Source organism: Phascolarctos cinereus, unplaced genomic scaffold (genome assembly GCF_003287225.1).
Source record: "Phascolarctos cinereus isolate Bilbo 61053 unplaced genomic scaffold, phaCin_HiC Scaffold_3;HRSCAF=262, whole genome shotgun sequence".
NCBI classification, from domain to species: Eukaryota; Metazoa; Chordata; class Mammalia; order Diprotodontia; family Phascolarctidae; genus Phascolarctos; species Phascolarctos cinereus.
The window spans coordinates 112887621-112905186 of record NW_027555736.1 but is presented as its reverse complement, the minus strand read 5'-3'; the positions used below and the strand labels follow the sequence as shown (position 1 = coordinate 112905186).

The 17566-nt window shown below is 37.5% G+C and overlaps 1 protein-coding gene across 2 annotated transcripts in view; it reads right to left on the bottom strand.

Annotated features, from left to right (window-relative positions):
• The window catches only part of EFL1 (elongation factor like GTPase 1), a 208543-nt gene that overhangs the window by 148911 nt on the left and 42066 nt on the right, over nucleotides 1-17566 (bottom strand). For both annotated transcript variants that reach the window (XM_020966025.2, XM_020966032.2), the window contains exon 12: nucleotides 17309-17408. In XM_020966025.2, the coding sequence (XP_020821684.1) occupies nucleotides 17309-17408 (100 nt within the window). The remainder of the gene's footprint in view (nucleotides 1-17308; nucleotides 17409-17566) is intronic.

The window sequence follows — 17566 nt, the reverse complement described above, 5'->3', positions numbered from 1 at the left end:
CAGTACTGTTCTAACTATAGTCCACATCCCTTAATGAAATCTCTTTGGGGAGAAAAAGATATACATTGGAAAATAAATGCATTATATTATCATTTATATGTTTATTTATTGTGAAAGGTTTTCTAGAAAAAAAAATTATTCCTAACAATTCTATCATCACTGCTCTTCTCATCTTTTATCACTTTCACTGTTTATCTCTTACTTAGCATATGATTCTAGGCCACATTCAGATTTTCCAGAAACCAAACTTGAGAAAAAAGTATGGCTTATATTCAGATGAATATATACCACTTCTCCAATTCAGGTGGAAACCAAAAGACAAGAAGGAATTATTCTAACAGATTCTCAGAAAACAGGCAAGAACCTGTTCAACTTGGGTCTCAGAAAGACAGTCAGGAATATACTAGGTGTCTCCTAGAATTCTAGTTTCTGAATTTATTCTTGAGAAAGAGACATTCAGTAAAGTATAGGAACTAAAGGCACAGTCAGAGTGTAACGCACTTTGGAAAGTAGAAAGGGTTTAGAGTCTGTACAAGGCAGAATATAGTGCCATAAAAAGGGTGAAGGGGTATATACCACAGAGAATCACTAAGTTCCAAGAAATCTGTCAGTAAGTAAGCCAAAGTTCAAAAAAAAATTAACAAGAGTCATGCACACAGAAAAAGAAATTTTCATTAAAGAAACATCTTAATGCATGGTTCAGAGGTCAGAAGGGCAAAACAGAACTAGCTTTTGCTGAAGTTATAGAACTTTAAAAGTCAGAAATGTTATTGATGACAAAAGAAAATAATCTTTCACACAGTTTCTAAAAATGTCTTTGTTAAAAGTATTTGGGCAGCCATATGATTTGCTTAACCACAGACATTCTAAGATTCATTTTGTTTTCATTTTCAAGCAGTAGTGAGTTGCAAATAAGTAATATTTATGATATCTTCTCCACCCTCTCAAAATTTCTGTTTAACATAACAAACTGTATACCAAAGGGTGTACACTTATTCAAGATTTTAAACCCAAACAAGTGAAGATTTACCCTTTGATTTTTTTTCTAGAAAACTATGACTTAAAAGATGAAACAGTGATACCTAAGTTATCTGGAATTATCAGAGATTGAGGTGTTCTTCCTGAAAACTGAAGTTTAACCACTTAAGTGTAGAGAGTTTCCTCCTCTGGAAAACAAGGAGGCAGTATTTGTGGCACAGAAGAAAGAACACTAGATTTGAAATGTGAGGAGCTAAGTTCAAGTTTCTTCTCTGCTTTGTACTCACTCATATGAACATTTTCAAGTCCCTCAACTTCACAGAATCTCAGTTTCATTTGTAATAAGAATAAAGGCATTTGCACTATCTACCTCACAGGGTTAAAGGAATCAAATAAAGGAAACATATGGAAAATCACTCTGCAAATCATAAAGCATCATACCAATGTATGCCACTATTATCAGAAGATCTTTAAGGTTCCTCAAGTTTGAAAACTACACCACATGTTTTACTGAAGTTGTTGTTTTTATTTGGGAGGGGAGGACACAGTCATAATTTCAGTGACTCCCCATGGAGGAAGGCCCTCTACCATGCAGATTGGCACAGACTCTGCAATTTATAACTGGAGAGAACTATCTGGGTCATTCAGAGGTCCAAGTGTGCACCCAGTCATGCAGCCAGTTTGTGCCAAAGCCCCCAGGTCTTTCTGACTCAAGGGCAGGCTCTCCATAAGCTACACCAGGACTCCTTCCCATTTAACATTTCTTTCCCAATGGAAATCTTTTTTAAACTATACTTCACATGCCCTTGAATTCAAAATATATTTAAACTAATTTAATTAGGTTACATCTCACGGTCATCAATATATGAACAGAAGTTCTTATAGCTACTGCATCAACAGACATGCAGATATAGTAAGTGGGATAGGACAAAGGGCAACTCAGGAGTCACCCTAAAACTTGCAGCCACAAAAAAGTCCCTAGTGTCAGAGTTATGATCATTTGGCTTCTTATAAAAGGTAGCATGAAGAATATACAGCTACATAGCCTCTTGGGCAGGACAGTAATAATAATAATGATTTTTTTAAGGTGTTTTAAGGTTAATTAGCACTTTTCTTTCAAAAATCCTGTGAGATAGGTAGTTTAAGAAGTATCATCCCCATTTTACCAATTTGGAAATGGAATCTCAGAGACATTAAGCTGATTGTCCAGAGTCACAAGAATACTTAAAGTGTGGAACCAGAATTTGAACCCAGGTCTACTAATTCCATGTCTAGTTGGCATTGCTTCTAAAATCACTACATATTTTTATGTATCACTAACACAACATGCCATGGGGCTATGCAGTTGATTGGTATCTACTTTTCTATCTCATTTGTGCTAAATTTGTTGTTGTGCGTATACTGCCCTGCAAGATGTAGCTACAGATATAGTAGTTATAAATGAGGTGGGACAAAGAAATAAAATGACTCATTTTAGATGTACTAGGTTATTTGGGTAAGTCCTTGCAGCTCCAACCGCTAGAAATTCATCATCAGAAAAAATGATATTCATGTGCACATAACAACATCTCCCCTTCTCCCTTTTTCTCCAAGCTCTCATGAATGTGTGACTTTTACATAACTCCAGGCCCAAACAACATTAAAAACTATATCTTTAATGTCATAACAAGCCTGAAAATGCAGTATAACTCTTACACTGATTAGCTTTCTCCATTTACGAGCTGAATTAATGCTGGTTGACGAGCCATAAGCATGACCACTCAGAAGGCCTCTCAGGCCACAGAAGTATAGAGATCTTGACTTCTCCCTTTCACTCAGTTCCCCCCAACACAACCCCTGCCCAACCCATGCACATGACACAGTGCTAGTCTTGGGAACTTCTGTGATCTGGATAGCACCAACAATTGTTAGGACTCTGGCATCTGTCTGATAGGACAATGATGCCTACAGGGGTTGCTAAAATCTATGGGGATCATTGCCCCCAACAACTGTGGAGCTGCCTCTTCATAATGGGCTTTCTTCTGTAGTCTGAGCCTGTGTTTTGCCACCCTAATGGCCACTTCTACTCCTGACTGTTCCTAACATGGAGGGCAACTTTTCTTTGCCCATCACTCCCTCCTTCAATGAGCTCCGCCCCCCAACCTTTCCCCTTCTCAATTCTGTTTCCTTTCCCTGTCTGAATTTCTCATGCCTTTTATAGAAAAGAGGCGAGAACAACCTTTCCTTCTGGTCAGCAAACCAACTCTTCTCAATATATATTGAGAAGATGACAAGGCTTTCTGGTATCTTACAAAAAGACCTCCTGATTCATTATGATCCTATTCTCTTAGCTATGGAGGAGGAGCTTACTAGAAAGACTGTCAGAGGTAAGTTTTTGTCAGAGATCTGATGGCTGCTTGAGGTCTGCCTCTTAGCTTCCATATCTTTATGCTTGAGGTTGTCATATGTCTGGATAATGGAGACACTGATGAATTCATCCTCATATTGCTGAAAATGCCATGAAAGTATTAACATTCTGCAAAATATTCAACATCTACCTCTGCATATTTTAGATAGTTACCTCAAAATAGATGGTGTGTAAATGCTGACCAAGTGAGCAGATAGATCCTAAACATGTTAGACCCTGCCTTCCAAAGATACTCATGATTCATTCCAGTCTTGGGTGCACAGGATGAAAACATCACGTGATTCTACCTTTCTCCATTTACCCTAATCATATTGGGGAAAACTAGTCTTCTCTTCTTTGGTCTTTATAACATAGGGACCCAATTTGGTCTTATGACAGGGAGGCTTAGTTTGGGCCCAATTCTGCAGCTCTATCATATACAGAAAGATAAAATGGTTCAAAATTTTACAAATCATTTCTCATTCTTCCTTAAAAATCCTATCAAGTGATCAAAAAATATCACCCACAAAATCAAGTGAACAGAAATTTGTGACTGTTTCTCCTTTACCTCTGCTCTGGTCATTCCCTTATTCTACTTCCCATTATTCTTTTTCACTCTTTTTTTCATTGCCTATTCTGTGTCCTTATTCCTTACCTAGAGTCTGAAATGAAAACAAGTACAGGAGGCGAAGGGACAGAGTAGAAAATGACATTTCTGGATCTTTTCTCATCACCACCTCTCGTTTCTATATTTTTTGGCTTGAAAGGGTACAAATTATGTATGGGGAGATCTCTAGCTATCTACTTATGCTAGGGTGAGGAATCATTTTTTCTATTAAAGGGCACTGATCCACAAGGGAAAATAATTAACTGAGGCCAACCAAAGTAAACTAACTTTAGTTAGTTCTTGTTATTTTAAAAGAGAAACAGAAAACATTTGAGCTACACATTTTCAAAATTAGGAATAGAATAGAGAAATAAAATTTTATTCAGTTAAGACCATAAAATTAATATACTTACTTTGGTTTCTCAATTAGCAACCAAATCTGCAATCAGTTAACACAGGTATCATCTAAATACCTTAAATCAAGCAAATCTTGGAGCTATAAATCATTCAGAAAGTAAGATAGGACCTCTGCGTATCTGCTGGCCCATGTGAGGAAAAAGAACAGCAAAAAACAATCACTATAAAAAAAATTATTTTCCTCCAAAGAATGTTTTAGGTTTAGAATATCATTAGTACAAAAATGTCTCATTTTTCTGGCATAATAATAAAAGCTGACATACACAATGTAAGGTTTCAAACATACTTCCAAACTGATTCTAATAAGAAAACACTGAGGGTAGGAGCTACATGAATTATTAGCCTCATTTTACAGATGGCAAAACTAAGGCTCAAAGAACTTACGTGATTTGTTAATGGCCACACAGCTATTAAGTGTTGAAGGCTTGCTTCAAACCCACGTTTCTCCTGATTTCAAGCCCAACACTCTTTCTACTATACCATGTTGCCTCTGGAAGTGAAGTATTTTTCCTGAGCCATGTTTCTGTATAAGTGAAGGAAACTTCTTTAAGTATCCATCCTTTTTTTTTAAAAAAAAAGTACCATTAATATTATTTCTCTTGTCTTGAAAAAAGGAAAGCACTCAACTCTGCTGTGGTCCTTCCATTTATTATCCTATTCCTTTCTTCGTTTAACTCCCAAATTTCTTGAGGAAGTGACCTACCACAAAGGATATGAACAGGTAGTTTTCAGAAGAAAAAAGTCAAACCTATCTAGAGTCACATTAAAAAAAAAATGCTCTAACTCACCACTGATTAGAGAAATACAAATTACAATTCTGAGATACCACATCACACTTATCAGATTGGCCAACAAGATAGAATAGCAAAATGACAAATTTGGGAGGGGATATGGAAAAATTGGGAAACTAATGCCCTGCTGGTGGAATTGTGAACTGGTCCAACCATTCTAGAGAACAGTTTGGAGCTATACCCAAAGGGCTACAAAACTGCATACCCTTTGACCCACAAATACTACTACTAGGTCTGTATCCCAAAGTGACCAAAGGAAAAAAAGAAAAGGACCTATATGTACAAAAATATTTATCAGTAGCTCTTTTTGTGGTAGCAAAGAATTGGAAATTGAGGGGTAACTATCAATTGGGGAAGGGCTGAACAAGTAGTGGTATATGATAGTGATGAAATACATTACTGTGCTTTAAGAAATGACAAACAGGATGTTTTAAAAAAAAAGAAAAACCTGGGAAAATATATATGAACCGATGTTAGGTGAAATGAGCAGAACCACGAAAACACTGTACATAGTAACAGAAATGTTGTAATGATGATCAACTGTGAAAGACTTAGCTACTCTGATCGGCGGTACAGCGATCCAAGATACTTCCACAGGACTCATGATAAAAAATGCTATTAATCTTCAGAGAGAAAACTGATGAAGTGTGAGTGCAGATTGAAGCATAATTTTTTCACTTTATTTTTCTGGCATTTTTTTGCAACATGGCTAATATGAAAATGTTTTATATAAATTAACATATATAATTGCTATCATATTGCTTGACTTCTTAATGGGGGAGGGGGAGGTTTGGAGGAAGGGAGATACAATCCAGAATTCAAAATTTTAAATGAATAAATAATAAAAATAAATAATAAATTGTTTGTGTATTTTTTAAAAAGAGATCTATCAGGTGCTTACTGTTGCTTCCCTGTCTTTCTTCCAACTTAAGTCCCTAGGAAACCTGGCTATCAATCTTAGAGACATTTCTGAAACTGTGACCTTGTTACTACCAAATTCCAGCATCTCTGCCAAAGAATTCCATCTGTTTGCCACCCTCACTTTCACTTTATGGTTGGTTGTTTTCAGTTACTACCCATCAACCACAGTCTCCCAGAACAATGGCTGCTGTCAGTGAGGCAGAATGCTCAAGGGAAACCAGCCCTGATTGACTAAACCTTTGTCAGATGCAGTCATGATGTAGATAATGCAAAGACCACAGGCACTGGAGTCAGAAGAATAGGGCTCAAGTTCTGTTGCTGTAACCCACACAACTGATTTCCCTAAGCTTCAGTTTTCCCATCAGCAAAATGGGATAATACTCTACTTCTATGGTTCTGTGCTCTCATGAATATGGGTCCTCCCTCCAACCAGCCATATAGACTGCAACATTTTGATACGTGCCAATTCTGTCCATGGCTGTACAGGTGGTTGCGACCTCAAATGAGAGAATATACGTAAAAGCATCCTATAAATCATAAATATATGTATGTATGAGTATGTATTTGTATACATGTGTATAAATACATACATGTGTATTCATGTACATATAGATGGAGAGAGACAGAAAGAGAGAGAGAGAGAGACAGAGAGAGAGAGAGAGAGAGAGAGAGAGAGAGAGATGCTTAGTATATTCATAGCACGTCCTAAGAATGGAAAAGATGTTTCTTTTATCTTTCTCCTCTCCTCTGGAGAACTCAAAGTACTGTCTAATCAATACTATTTAATGCTACCAGTTATAAGAAGGAGGGAAGAAAGAAGAGAGAATCAGGGAGAGAGTCGGCTATGTAAAGGAATGAACTAGGGGCCAGAGGAGCAGCTCTGCCTCCGGTGAAGCACAGCATATATGTGTGTGTGTAACATATGTATTCAGGAATATTCATTAAAATTAATTAAGTCTATTTAGATATAGATTGCTATATTCCTCAGCAACCTATACATAACATACATATATACTAAACATATATCTATCTATCTATCTATATATATATATATATACACATACACATACATATATACGTGTGTATATATCCATGTCTAGTCAATATTGATACAGACATAGATAAACATAATCTCCCACTAACATATTTACCAGAGTGTAAGTACAAAGGGAATAGACACCTGAGGGTGGGGAAGCAAGTGACCCAGTGGCCTTTCTTTCCCGAGGTACCTCCCTTGTTCCTGGGTGCCTTGACCCCAGGAAAGTTTCTAGGATTGCTGAATGCACTTATGGGCAGGCAGTGTGTTTATAGTTTTGCCTTCAATTCTTCCAGTCTGTTCTTGGCAGCGGCATCAGACCCTCTCTTCCCCCTCTGCCCTACCCCACAGACACTGGGTCTCCCTGACTTTAGTCTACTTGCTCGGCCTCTAGTTCCATGGCGGCACTAACTTCAGTGTTTTATGGGGTCCTGATTTGGTCACTTGTCCAATGGTACAAACTTAACACACACAAACCTTATATCAATGACTTGAAGTAATGTTAGAGACACGCTGAAACAAGGGGATGACACCAATGCCTATTCAGATTCAGAGCTGTACCCCCTAGCAGCCCAAGGTCCCAACTACTGAGACTATTTACACAGGGGTTCCAAAAGTCTTGGTGCAGTTTTAAGCTACTAAAGCCCAAGAATTCAAATAGCTATATAAATAGCTTATACTTGTTCAATTTTCTCAGTCTTCTGTTTTCTCTGTCATTTGTCATCTCTTACTGATGTCAATATGGACTCCAATCTGAATATGCTCCCTTATTTTACACACAATAATCTGGGTAAAGACCAGAGGTTAGTGACGCCATGCCTCTCTCTTGTGGTATAAATACATGGGCTACAGGAGAACTACTTTTATCAAGGTTCCCACAAGATCTTTATCTTGTTGCCAAGTTCATTTCTCTATTCTAGATGGCTAAAGTTATGGAAAGTCAATCCAATAAAAATTTATGAAGCAACTACTATGTGCCAGGCAGTATGCTAAGCACTGAGGATACAAAGAAAGGTAAAAGACAGTCCCTACTCTCAAGAAGCTAATGGTTTAATGGAGGAGACAACATGAAAACAACTATGTACAAACAAGCCATAGAAGCATACACTGCAGATTATCAACAAAGGGAAGGCACTAGAATTAGGGAGATTGGGAAAAGTTTTCTGTAGAAGGTGGGATTTTAGCTGGGAAGGAAGCCAGGGAAGCCAGGGAATCCAAGAGGCAGAGCCAAGGAGGAAGAGCATTCCCCACATGAGGGACAGCCAGTGAAAATACCCAGAGTTGAAGGTGAAGTGGTGTGTTCAATGAACAGCATGGAAGTCTAATCTCTACAAAACTGCAGTTAGACAGACACACTAATCTGGGTCACTAACTGAAAATGCAAGATAGGTCATCTAGCTTGTGTATTTTAGTTGTAGGCTGGAAAGCTGTGTCCTAATCTAATTTAAAACATCTCCATTTCAACACTTTAGGGAGTTTTCTATTCAAGTTACTAAATAACAGACAAAAAGACAGCAAATCATCCCTTCCTTCCCCCTTGCCCTGATATACCTGAGTGAATACTATTTCCATTGTTAAAGTATTCCATTTCCATTAAAGTCATAAACAAAGGGGAAAAGTAAAGTTAATGGAGTTCTTAGTATCATTAATAAGCCTACAATCTACAAACTGTTTTAACTACAAAACACCAGAAATTCTGCACATATAGACCCCACCACAAGAATGTAGAAACATCATAGAGAATATTATGTGCAAAACATGTGATCAAATGTAACCATTCTCCAAACATGTCACTATTAAGAGTAGACAATCTTTCCGCAAAACCAGGTGAACATAAAAACAGAAACATTTGATGACAAAAGAAAAAAAAAGACAAGCCCAAAAAACATGCAAAATAGAAAATTTCAGTTTGATAGGATTTTGCAAGTTGCATTACAAAATAAAAAAGAATAAGGAGGAAAGTATTACTCCATTTTGAAGGAAACAGAATCAAAGAACCAATCGCTGATGAACCATTTGTTATCTATGAATTGTGTAGAACCAGGAAGCACCTTTATTTCAAGTAAACAAAGGTATCTTTAGGAACGACTAATGTCCTATAGATGTAACGAACGTGTGAAAGGCAGGTCATAGCCAAGCAAACATCAATTCAGTTGATGAGAAAATTAATTATGAAATCACCTTTTCCCAATTAACAATGAAATTTTTGGTCAATTACCTAAAGAAAAGTAAATATCGGAAACTACAAACCACTAAGAAAGATAAGGTGAAATTTTTATGTACTTTCTGGTTTGTTTGGAAAAAATATATATATATTTTTCTGGGCTTTAAGCTGGGTGCAGTCTGGAAGAGCAGATACTACCAGGAAAGAGCTAAGAATGGGCCTATGATTTGATTCAAGTGAGAAACTAAAATAAGGTAAATAGACTGGGTCACAAAGTGTCTGGGTACCAGAAAAGGAAGTCAGGAACCCACGCCAAAGAGCCTTGAGGGAGCAAGATCCAGGCAACAGATTTGGGTGACAGCCGTAGCACCCAACAAATACTAAGAACTAAGTTTAATTCAACAAAGTACCTGCCCAATTACTGCCTGAGTCTAGAAATACTCTTAAACCATATCAGAGGGCTTGAGCCTCCTGGCAAAGCCACAACCAGGCACGCCAAGCTGGAATGTGGGAGGGAATAAGACTTGATAATACATATAAAGAGCAAATAAAGATATATACATGATACATACATGACACATATATAGCAGATAATTTTATTAGAAGGAAAACTGGCTTGATAATACTAATAATTAGCATTTATACAGTGCTATAAGGAAAAACATTACAAATATCTCATTTTCTCATTGATTCTGGTACATTTTGTTCCGGTCAAAAAGAAAATAAATTATCTAGGCTATTTTAATATCTGCTCTACAATATAAAGAATTGAAGCAATTACTCAGAAAATTCAGGTCAAATAAACTTTTTTCCCCCTGGAATGCACTTATATTCAAAATATGCAATGGTATAGCAGGAAGAGCACTAAATTTAGAGTCAGAAGCCTTGAATTTGAATCATGGCTCTGCCATTTCTCTGTGTCACCTTGGACCTTAATTCTCTCATCTGTAAGGGAGGGGGTACTTTTATGGTCCCTTATAACTCAATTTATGACACTTTAACCCAAATAATCCCAAAATCTATTTTGACTGATTTTCAGAGTAACTACTTCATGTTGTCTTAGTGTGGGGGAGAAGGGGAAGAAAGGATAAACTCTTAGTGTGCTTTTAGATGAAGAGGAGTCAGATGTTATAATTAGGATGTTTGGTGTTTTTTTAGTTTGTTTGTTTTTTTTAAGTCACAAAAGCTTTTGATAAACAGTGAATCAGCCTGGAACTAATTCCAGGATCTTTTTTTTTTTCCAGTGCACAGAATTCTTTGGGGAATTTTCAAGTCCCACTGGTACAATGAGAATAATTTTGTTTAGAGAAGCAGGTAAGCACCATCTATTTATCCTTGATCCCCATTTCATCTCCTCATCTTTTGAAGCATTGAGCTGACTTATAGCTAGCTACTTCTGCTTTCAAAATCTAGATGATCAGTCTACTGTTCAGAAGTATTACTCAAGAAACTTCAAGTCTTCTCCCCGCAACAATTATCAATGCCATCCCCTCTCTTTGATAATAAAACTACCCTAATGTTCTTCTTAAGTTTGGGAGAACATGGAGCATGGGGCTCCAGCAAACCTGCACCTTTTCTACAAACTCTCATTAAAGAAAAATCATACTAAATAGTAACAAAAAAGAGAGGCAGAATATGTAAACTTCTTTATGGCCCAGGTTGGTTGTTCACAATTCCTAAAGAACTCTACAAACAGGTGATCTTAATGAAGAAAATCCATTCATAAGCTTCCTTCTTCGATAGACAGACCAAAGCAGAGGTCAAAATAACTTAACATTTATACACCTCTTTAAGCTTGTAAAGCATTTCCCATCCATTCCCTTATCTGATCTTCACAACAATGCTGTGAGGTAGGTGGTACTCAGAGAAATGGAATGGACTGCCCATGGTCACATAGCTATTAACTGCCAAAGGCAGGATTCCAACCCAGGAAGTGCTGATTCTGACAAGTCCAGCAGCCTCTCCACTATTATAGACTGACCCTGCTGTATAATAATGAATAGACTTTGAAAAAATTCATAGGCTAGAGCGGCCTTGAAATTAAATCAATTTCCTAGAGCACATAGGACAGAGTAATGAGAGGACAAGATCCAGATGTGGCCACGGCAGCTGTCAAAGGCTCTAAGTGGTTCCAAGACCTGCCTTCCTCTTTTCCTCATCTCCCTTACCAGAGAATGTTCTCAGAAAAGGCTCTACTCATTGACTGACTTACTCCACAGTATAAAGTCTATATTCCCTTTTACTGGCTATCAGCATTATCATCCTAGGTTGCCCAGAACCAGCCACTCCATGGTAGGTGAAACTGCACACTCACTACTTTTGCTAAAGCAATGATGGCATGGTGTGGAGAGGAAAAAGAGCCCAAAACTTGGGAGTCAGGATGGGCTGAACTTGGCACCAAAAGACCCAGGATCAAGTAAAAAATTCCCTGAGCTTTCATTCCCTAAATTTAAATAATGACCATAATGATCCCCACCAGTCTTTTCCATAGGGTTGTAGAGATGAAATAAGAGGTTATATGTGAAAAGGCTTTTAAAACCACAAAGGGTTATATAAATGGAAAGGGATTCTTATGCCCATCAGTCTTGGATCTTCAAATAACTGGCTATGGGGCTACAGGCAGGGCACTTTTAAGTTTCATTATGTGAGGGCTGGTTGCAAAAGCAGAGAAATGTTTACTTCTCCCTTCTCTTGACATGTAACTGTGTTAGACATGGACTGACTAATTTTTAGACAGATACTTGATCACAGAATAAGCTAGCCAGGTGGGCCATATTCTTAAGATGACTTTTAAGATTAGCCCAAGGAATCAAAAAACTTGCCCAGCTAGTCTCTAAAGGAAATCTTTGGCAGCAAAACATTTTAATGTGTGTAACTTTAATCATGTTTGCTATCGGTAGATGTATCATGAAATGGCTTGTGCTCATTTTAACTCTAGAGGCCTTAAAACAAGAGCCAAAAGTGAATGGTCAAGTACATGTAACCTAATATATTTTCCAGCTTTTACCTTTTCAACCAATTGTTACCTGTTTAAATATATGTGTATACACACATTTGCATATATAGACATATAGACATATATAATATCCATACATATGTATAACTATATAACTATGTATGTATGTGTGTATAAATACACACAAATACATATATATAATATATATGTATATATATATGTATGTATATATAATGTTTAGGTATGAAATTTCTACTTAAGAGGAGTAATATCATGACAGATATTGAGAGAATACCAATGAAGATCTAACACTGAGATGGGATCTCTAACTAAAAGATGGGATGGAATTTAGAGATAATCCAGTCTAATCTCTTTTTTTTAACTTGGGAGGGAAGTAGTTCCAGAGGGGGTAAAATTACTTGCCCAAGGTCACATAGTGATTCAGTAGTGCATAGTCAGGATGTGAGAGGCAGCTAGAAAGCTGGCCCTCAGAGTTAGGAAGACATTTACTACCTTTGAAATATACTGGTTGTCAGACCATAGGCAATTCACTTAATGTCTCAGTGTCCTCAACAATCAAAGGAGTTCCTTGCCTAAACCAATGAAATCACAAATCTGTACCAAAAAGTGGGCAGGCAGAAGACTGCTCCCCAGATTAAGTATGCAGCTAGACAGCTGGCCATTAAACTAGTCCATCAATTACTGAAGTACGTCTATATGATCACAGGTTTACAGCTGGAAGGTATCTTGGATGTCATCAACTACAACTCCCTCATTTTATAGATAAGGAAAGAATTCCAGGTAGGTGAAAAGACTTATCCGAAGTCCCACAAATACAAGCAGTAGAGGAAGGAAATAATCCCAGATCCAACGACTCTAATCCAGCACTCCATACATCTTGAATAACCACTATGGATGGACAATAAACCAGAGCCAGAACTAAGTAGGAACTGGTCAGGCTAAATCACTCCTGAGAAACGGTTCAACAATACTAAGTTGTTCACTGCTGCAAAAGTCCATCTTTTTGACAGTAAATTCCCAGGAATGCTGTCATGGAACAACACATTCATGAAACAACCTAATTCCAGGACTGCAGATGACCCAAAAAGATAATGGGAAGCTATGGATTTTAGGGTGAAGGATATTACCAGAGGTGACTGTCCTGGAAGATGGTACGCTGGTCATGCAGCAGCAGTTTAAGAGATAACAGATGAACAGTCACACAATGCTACACAGAAGACAACACTCAATACACTGGCTGGACTCTTCAGGGAAGATTTATAGAAAGATAAGGAAAACAATAATATTGGATAAGAAGACATGAATGATTTGTAATCTGCACTGGTCAATGGAATATTCACAGATCCAACAAAATCCTGAAAAAGGAGGCAGGATACCACACAGTCTTATGATGGAAGCATTCCCTGGGGGGCAGATGCCCAAGAGCAGACAATGATTGGTTACCATACCTTCCAAACTTGTCATCTGGCATCTGCCTAAAGGAATCAAAATTGCAGATAATGAACGACCAGTACAATAACGGTACCAGGTTCCCCCAATTCTCAAAGATTTGAGAGTCAGCAGCTATACTAATGCTCTTTAAGCAAAATATTCTAATAATGAATAGGGAAAACAATAGGACACAGGGCATACATACCATTCTAAGTTCCTGATAATTACAACTGATGAAGCATTAGCCAGGGATTCATGAGAGCACAACTCTAGTCCCAGGTCTGCCCTGTGCTAAATGCTTTACAAATATTATCTCATTTGATCCTCATAACAACCCTGGGGAGTTCGGGGGCGGAGGTGGGGGGAGGGAAGAGATTCTATTATTATCCCCACTTTATTATATTTTTTTTAAGGCAATTGGGGTTAAGTGACTTGCCCGAGGTCACAGAGCTAGTAAGTGTCAAGTGTTTGGTCTAAGGCCGGATTTGAACTCAGGTCCTCCTAACTTCAGGGTCGGTGCTCTATCTACTATGCCACCTAGCTGCCCCAATCATCCCCATTTTACAGTGAGGAAATGGAGACAGACAAAGATTAAGTGACTTGCCCAGGGTCATACAGCTAGTAAATATCTAAGGCCACATTTGAACTCAGGTCTTTTGACTCTAGGCCCAGCTCTCTATCCAGTTTACCACCCAGCTCTCTGATTCTCTCAATTCCTTCCCTTATAAAGCAACTGGGTTGGACTATATGATCTCTAAGATTTCTTCTGGCTCCAACATATCATGAGCTAGGCTAAGGCAAATTATAAAGCATGGAAAAATGATCACTAGCATCTGAAGCCTCCTCTCCTTCGTCTTTGAGATGACCCCACACCCCATTCTGTGTCACTTTTTTCTACTATCAAAATCTGCTCTTATGAAAAGTATCTAATGTTAGTCATTTACACCTTTTTGTGACTTCAGGCAAATTGGGCTACCTCCCTCAGTTATATTGAGACATACAAGTTAGATGTCAGGAGTAGAGGAGAAACAAAAGAAAAAGGAACAAGAGAACTTATAGATCCTAGCAGACTCTATAGTTACAAAGAACTTTCACAAATACTCACTGATTTGAGTCTCAGTAGAATCATCTGAGGTAGGGAGTGACAATGTTATCTATGGTAGAGTGGACAGGAAGTCAGGATAACTGGCTTCAAATTCTGACTACCGCTTCTCCTTAGCCATATGATCTTGAATAAATCATTTTACAACATGTACCTTCATTTCCTTATTTTTAAAATGAAGGAATAGGGCTACAGGAGCGCTAAAGATCCCTGATTGCTCTAGTACACTATGATTCTACTCTTCTTTTAGAGGCAGTTAGGTGGCACAGGACACAGACTGCTAGGCCTAGAGTTATGAAGACTTAGGTTCAAATCCAGTGTCAGACACTAACCCTGGGCAAATCACTTAATGTGTCTGCCTCAGTTTCCCCACCTGTAAAATGAGGATAATAACAATACCTACCTTTCAGGATTGTTGTGGGGATAAATGAGATAATATTTGACAAGTACTTTGCAAACCTTAAAGCACTGTGTAAATGGTAGCTATTATTAGTGTTGTTGTTATTATTATTGCTGTTGTTGTTTTGTCATTATTTTGAAGTGAGACAGAGGTGAAATGAACTCGTCCAAGACCACACAGCTTGTAAGGGGCATATTTAAACTCCACGCTTCTAACTCAAAGTCTGGTACTATTTTCACATATTTCACTGCCTTTTCAGCCAGTCTGCCATCACCTAAGCAGGAGGATGCCAAAATCATCAGGGCTAATTGCTTTATTTAACAAATGAGGAAACTGAACCCAAGTTAAATGACTTGCCCTAGGTTACACAGTAAAGTTGCTGGGCCAAGTCTTCTGTCTCCAAATCCAGTCTTCTTTCACTGAACTACAAGACTGTCTTTTTAAAAAATAAAGAATATGAAATGTTCTTTACCATATAAAAGTCCACAGGTATCAGTCAATAAAGAGTGATACACCTATGTTATAATCTGTTGTAGTGTAACTATACATATCAGTGATCCAATGTAAAATCTATGCAAAAGTCCAAGTTTTAGACCTTCATTCACAAAGTTCCATGTTTTTAAAAACTTTAGATTTAAATATTAAATGCTATAATAACTTTATACAAACTTAAACCAAGAGGTTCTGAACTGGCTTCAAGACCTTTCTAAAACTGCCGAGTATTATTTGCTTCCTCTCACCAAATATTATATTAATAATAACACTTCATTTGGTGAGAGGAAACAAATTCTTTCTAAAATGTCACACAGCATCTACTTTCATTGCACACCAAAGACCTGTCAAAATATTCACAATACCACAGATATGAAGGGATCATTTGCAAGAGAAGTCAAACCCATTTAAAACTCCATTTCACATGTTCAAGGGGCTCCCTGGGATCAAAGGCCTAGTCTGACTGTATCACAATGTTGAAATTTTCAGTAGCTACTGCCTAATATAGTTTGAAAAATTATACTATTCTAATTAAAATGATAAAATGCCAGTCACTAGAAGAAAACTTAAGTATTCCTTCACTTTGAATGTGACTGCGCAATTATAAAAGTGTTTACCTGCCTGAACAAGAGTCTTATAAAATAATTCCATTCTTTGAAAATGAAATTAATGAATTTTAATAGCCCCCCCTCAAATTATATAATCAATAGTTATATCAGTACTCTAAACAGACACAATATTTGGCTGTCTTGATCCCGACTAGGGCTAATCCCAATTTAGTCTAGTCAATTGCCCAGCCTGGAACATATTTTACTACTCCTAGATGGTACGAAAAGATAACTTCAGCTAAAAGATCCAGTAAGCACCTTTGTTGCTACTGGTCACAATTTCTGTCACTATGTTTGGGGATGATTTTGTTTTCCATCCTAAAGGTGTGGACAGTGGAGAAGAGAGGGGCCTCAGATTAAGTTACTGAATTACTTTAAGGCTGCTCTAATCAATGAGAGCATGGAGTAGTGAAGAAAGCATAGATCTTAGATCCTAGTAACATGATAAATGTTTTTAATGAGAGAAAATTCTGTTCTTTGTGGTATGTAGCTACTCTACAAAAAATGCAAGTCACATGTCTAGACTGACAACTCAAAACCTCCAGCAGAAAAGAAGCACACAGGGGACATCTTTTTAAATGCAGAGAAGAACAACTATATAAGCTTATACAGAGCACACAAGAACATTGTTCCAGCTTTGGATTCCATATGTACAGATGATTAGGGAAGCAAGAAGCACACACAAAATAACTAGATACACGCAAACAGCAGCATGTCAGTAGAAACTGCTAATTAATATAGTACCATATATATGGCACAACTACAAAGGGAATATGCTATAAGCAAAGGAGTGAACTGTCATTGAGAGTGAACCTTAATTTATTCTTGGTGGTAATAAATTATGAGCTCGTCTGGAAAAGTTAAAACCCCATTCCCCACCTCTGGCACACACATACTTACCTTCTACTAACTCTGCCAGGAAAAATCTCCAGTACACATACACCTATCTGCTACTAAGCCCCACTAGGAGAAATCTCCAGTTTCTCCTTGAGCCTTACCTCGGTTTGTTACAAGGTAAAGTCTTTGCATCAACTGCAAACATTTTGGAAACAAAGATGATCACTGGAGCTGTGTCTTCACTTCCACATTTCATAAAAGCTAAATAAATAAGAAACAAAAGTCACCCTTTTTCTTCATCTACTGTAAGAAAAATTTTAGAATAAGTGAGGTTTAGGACAAAACAGCACTTAGAAGTAAAACCAAGCCACGATCTTAAAAATTATTTTTTAAATTCTACTTGGAAGACTGTTTTTTCA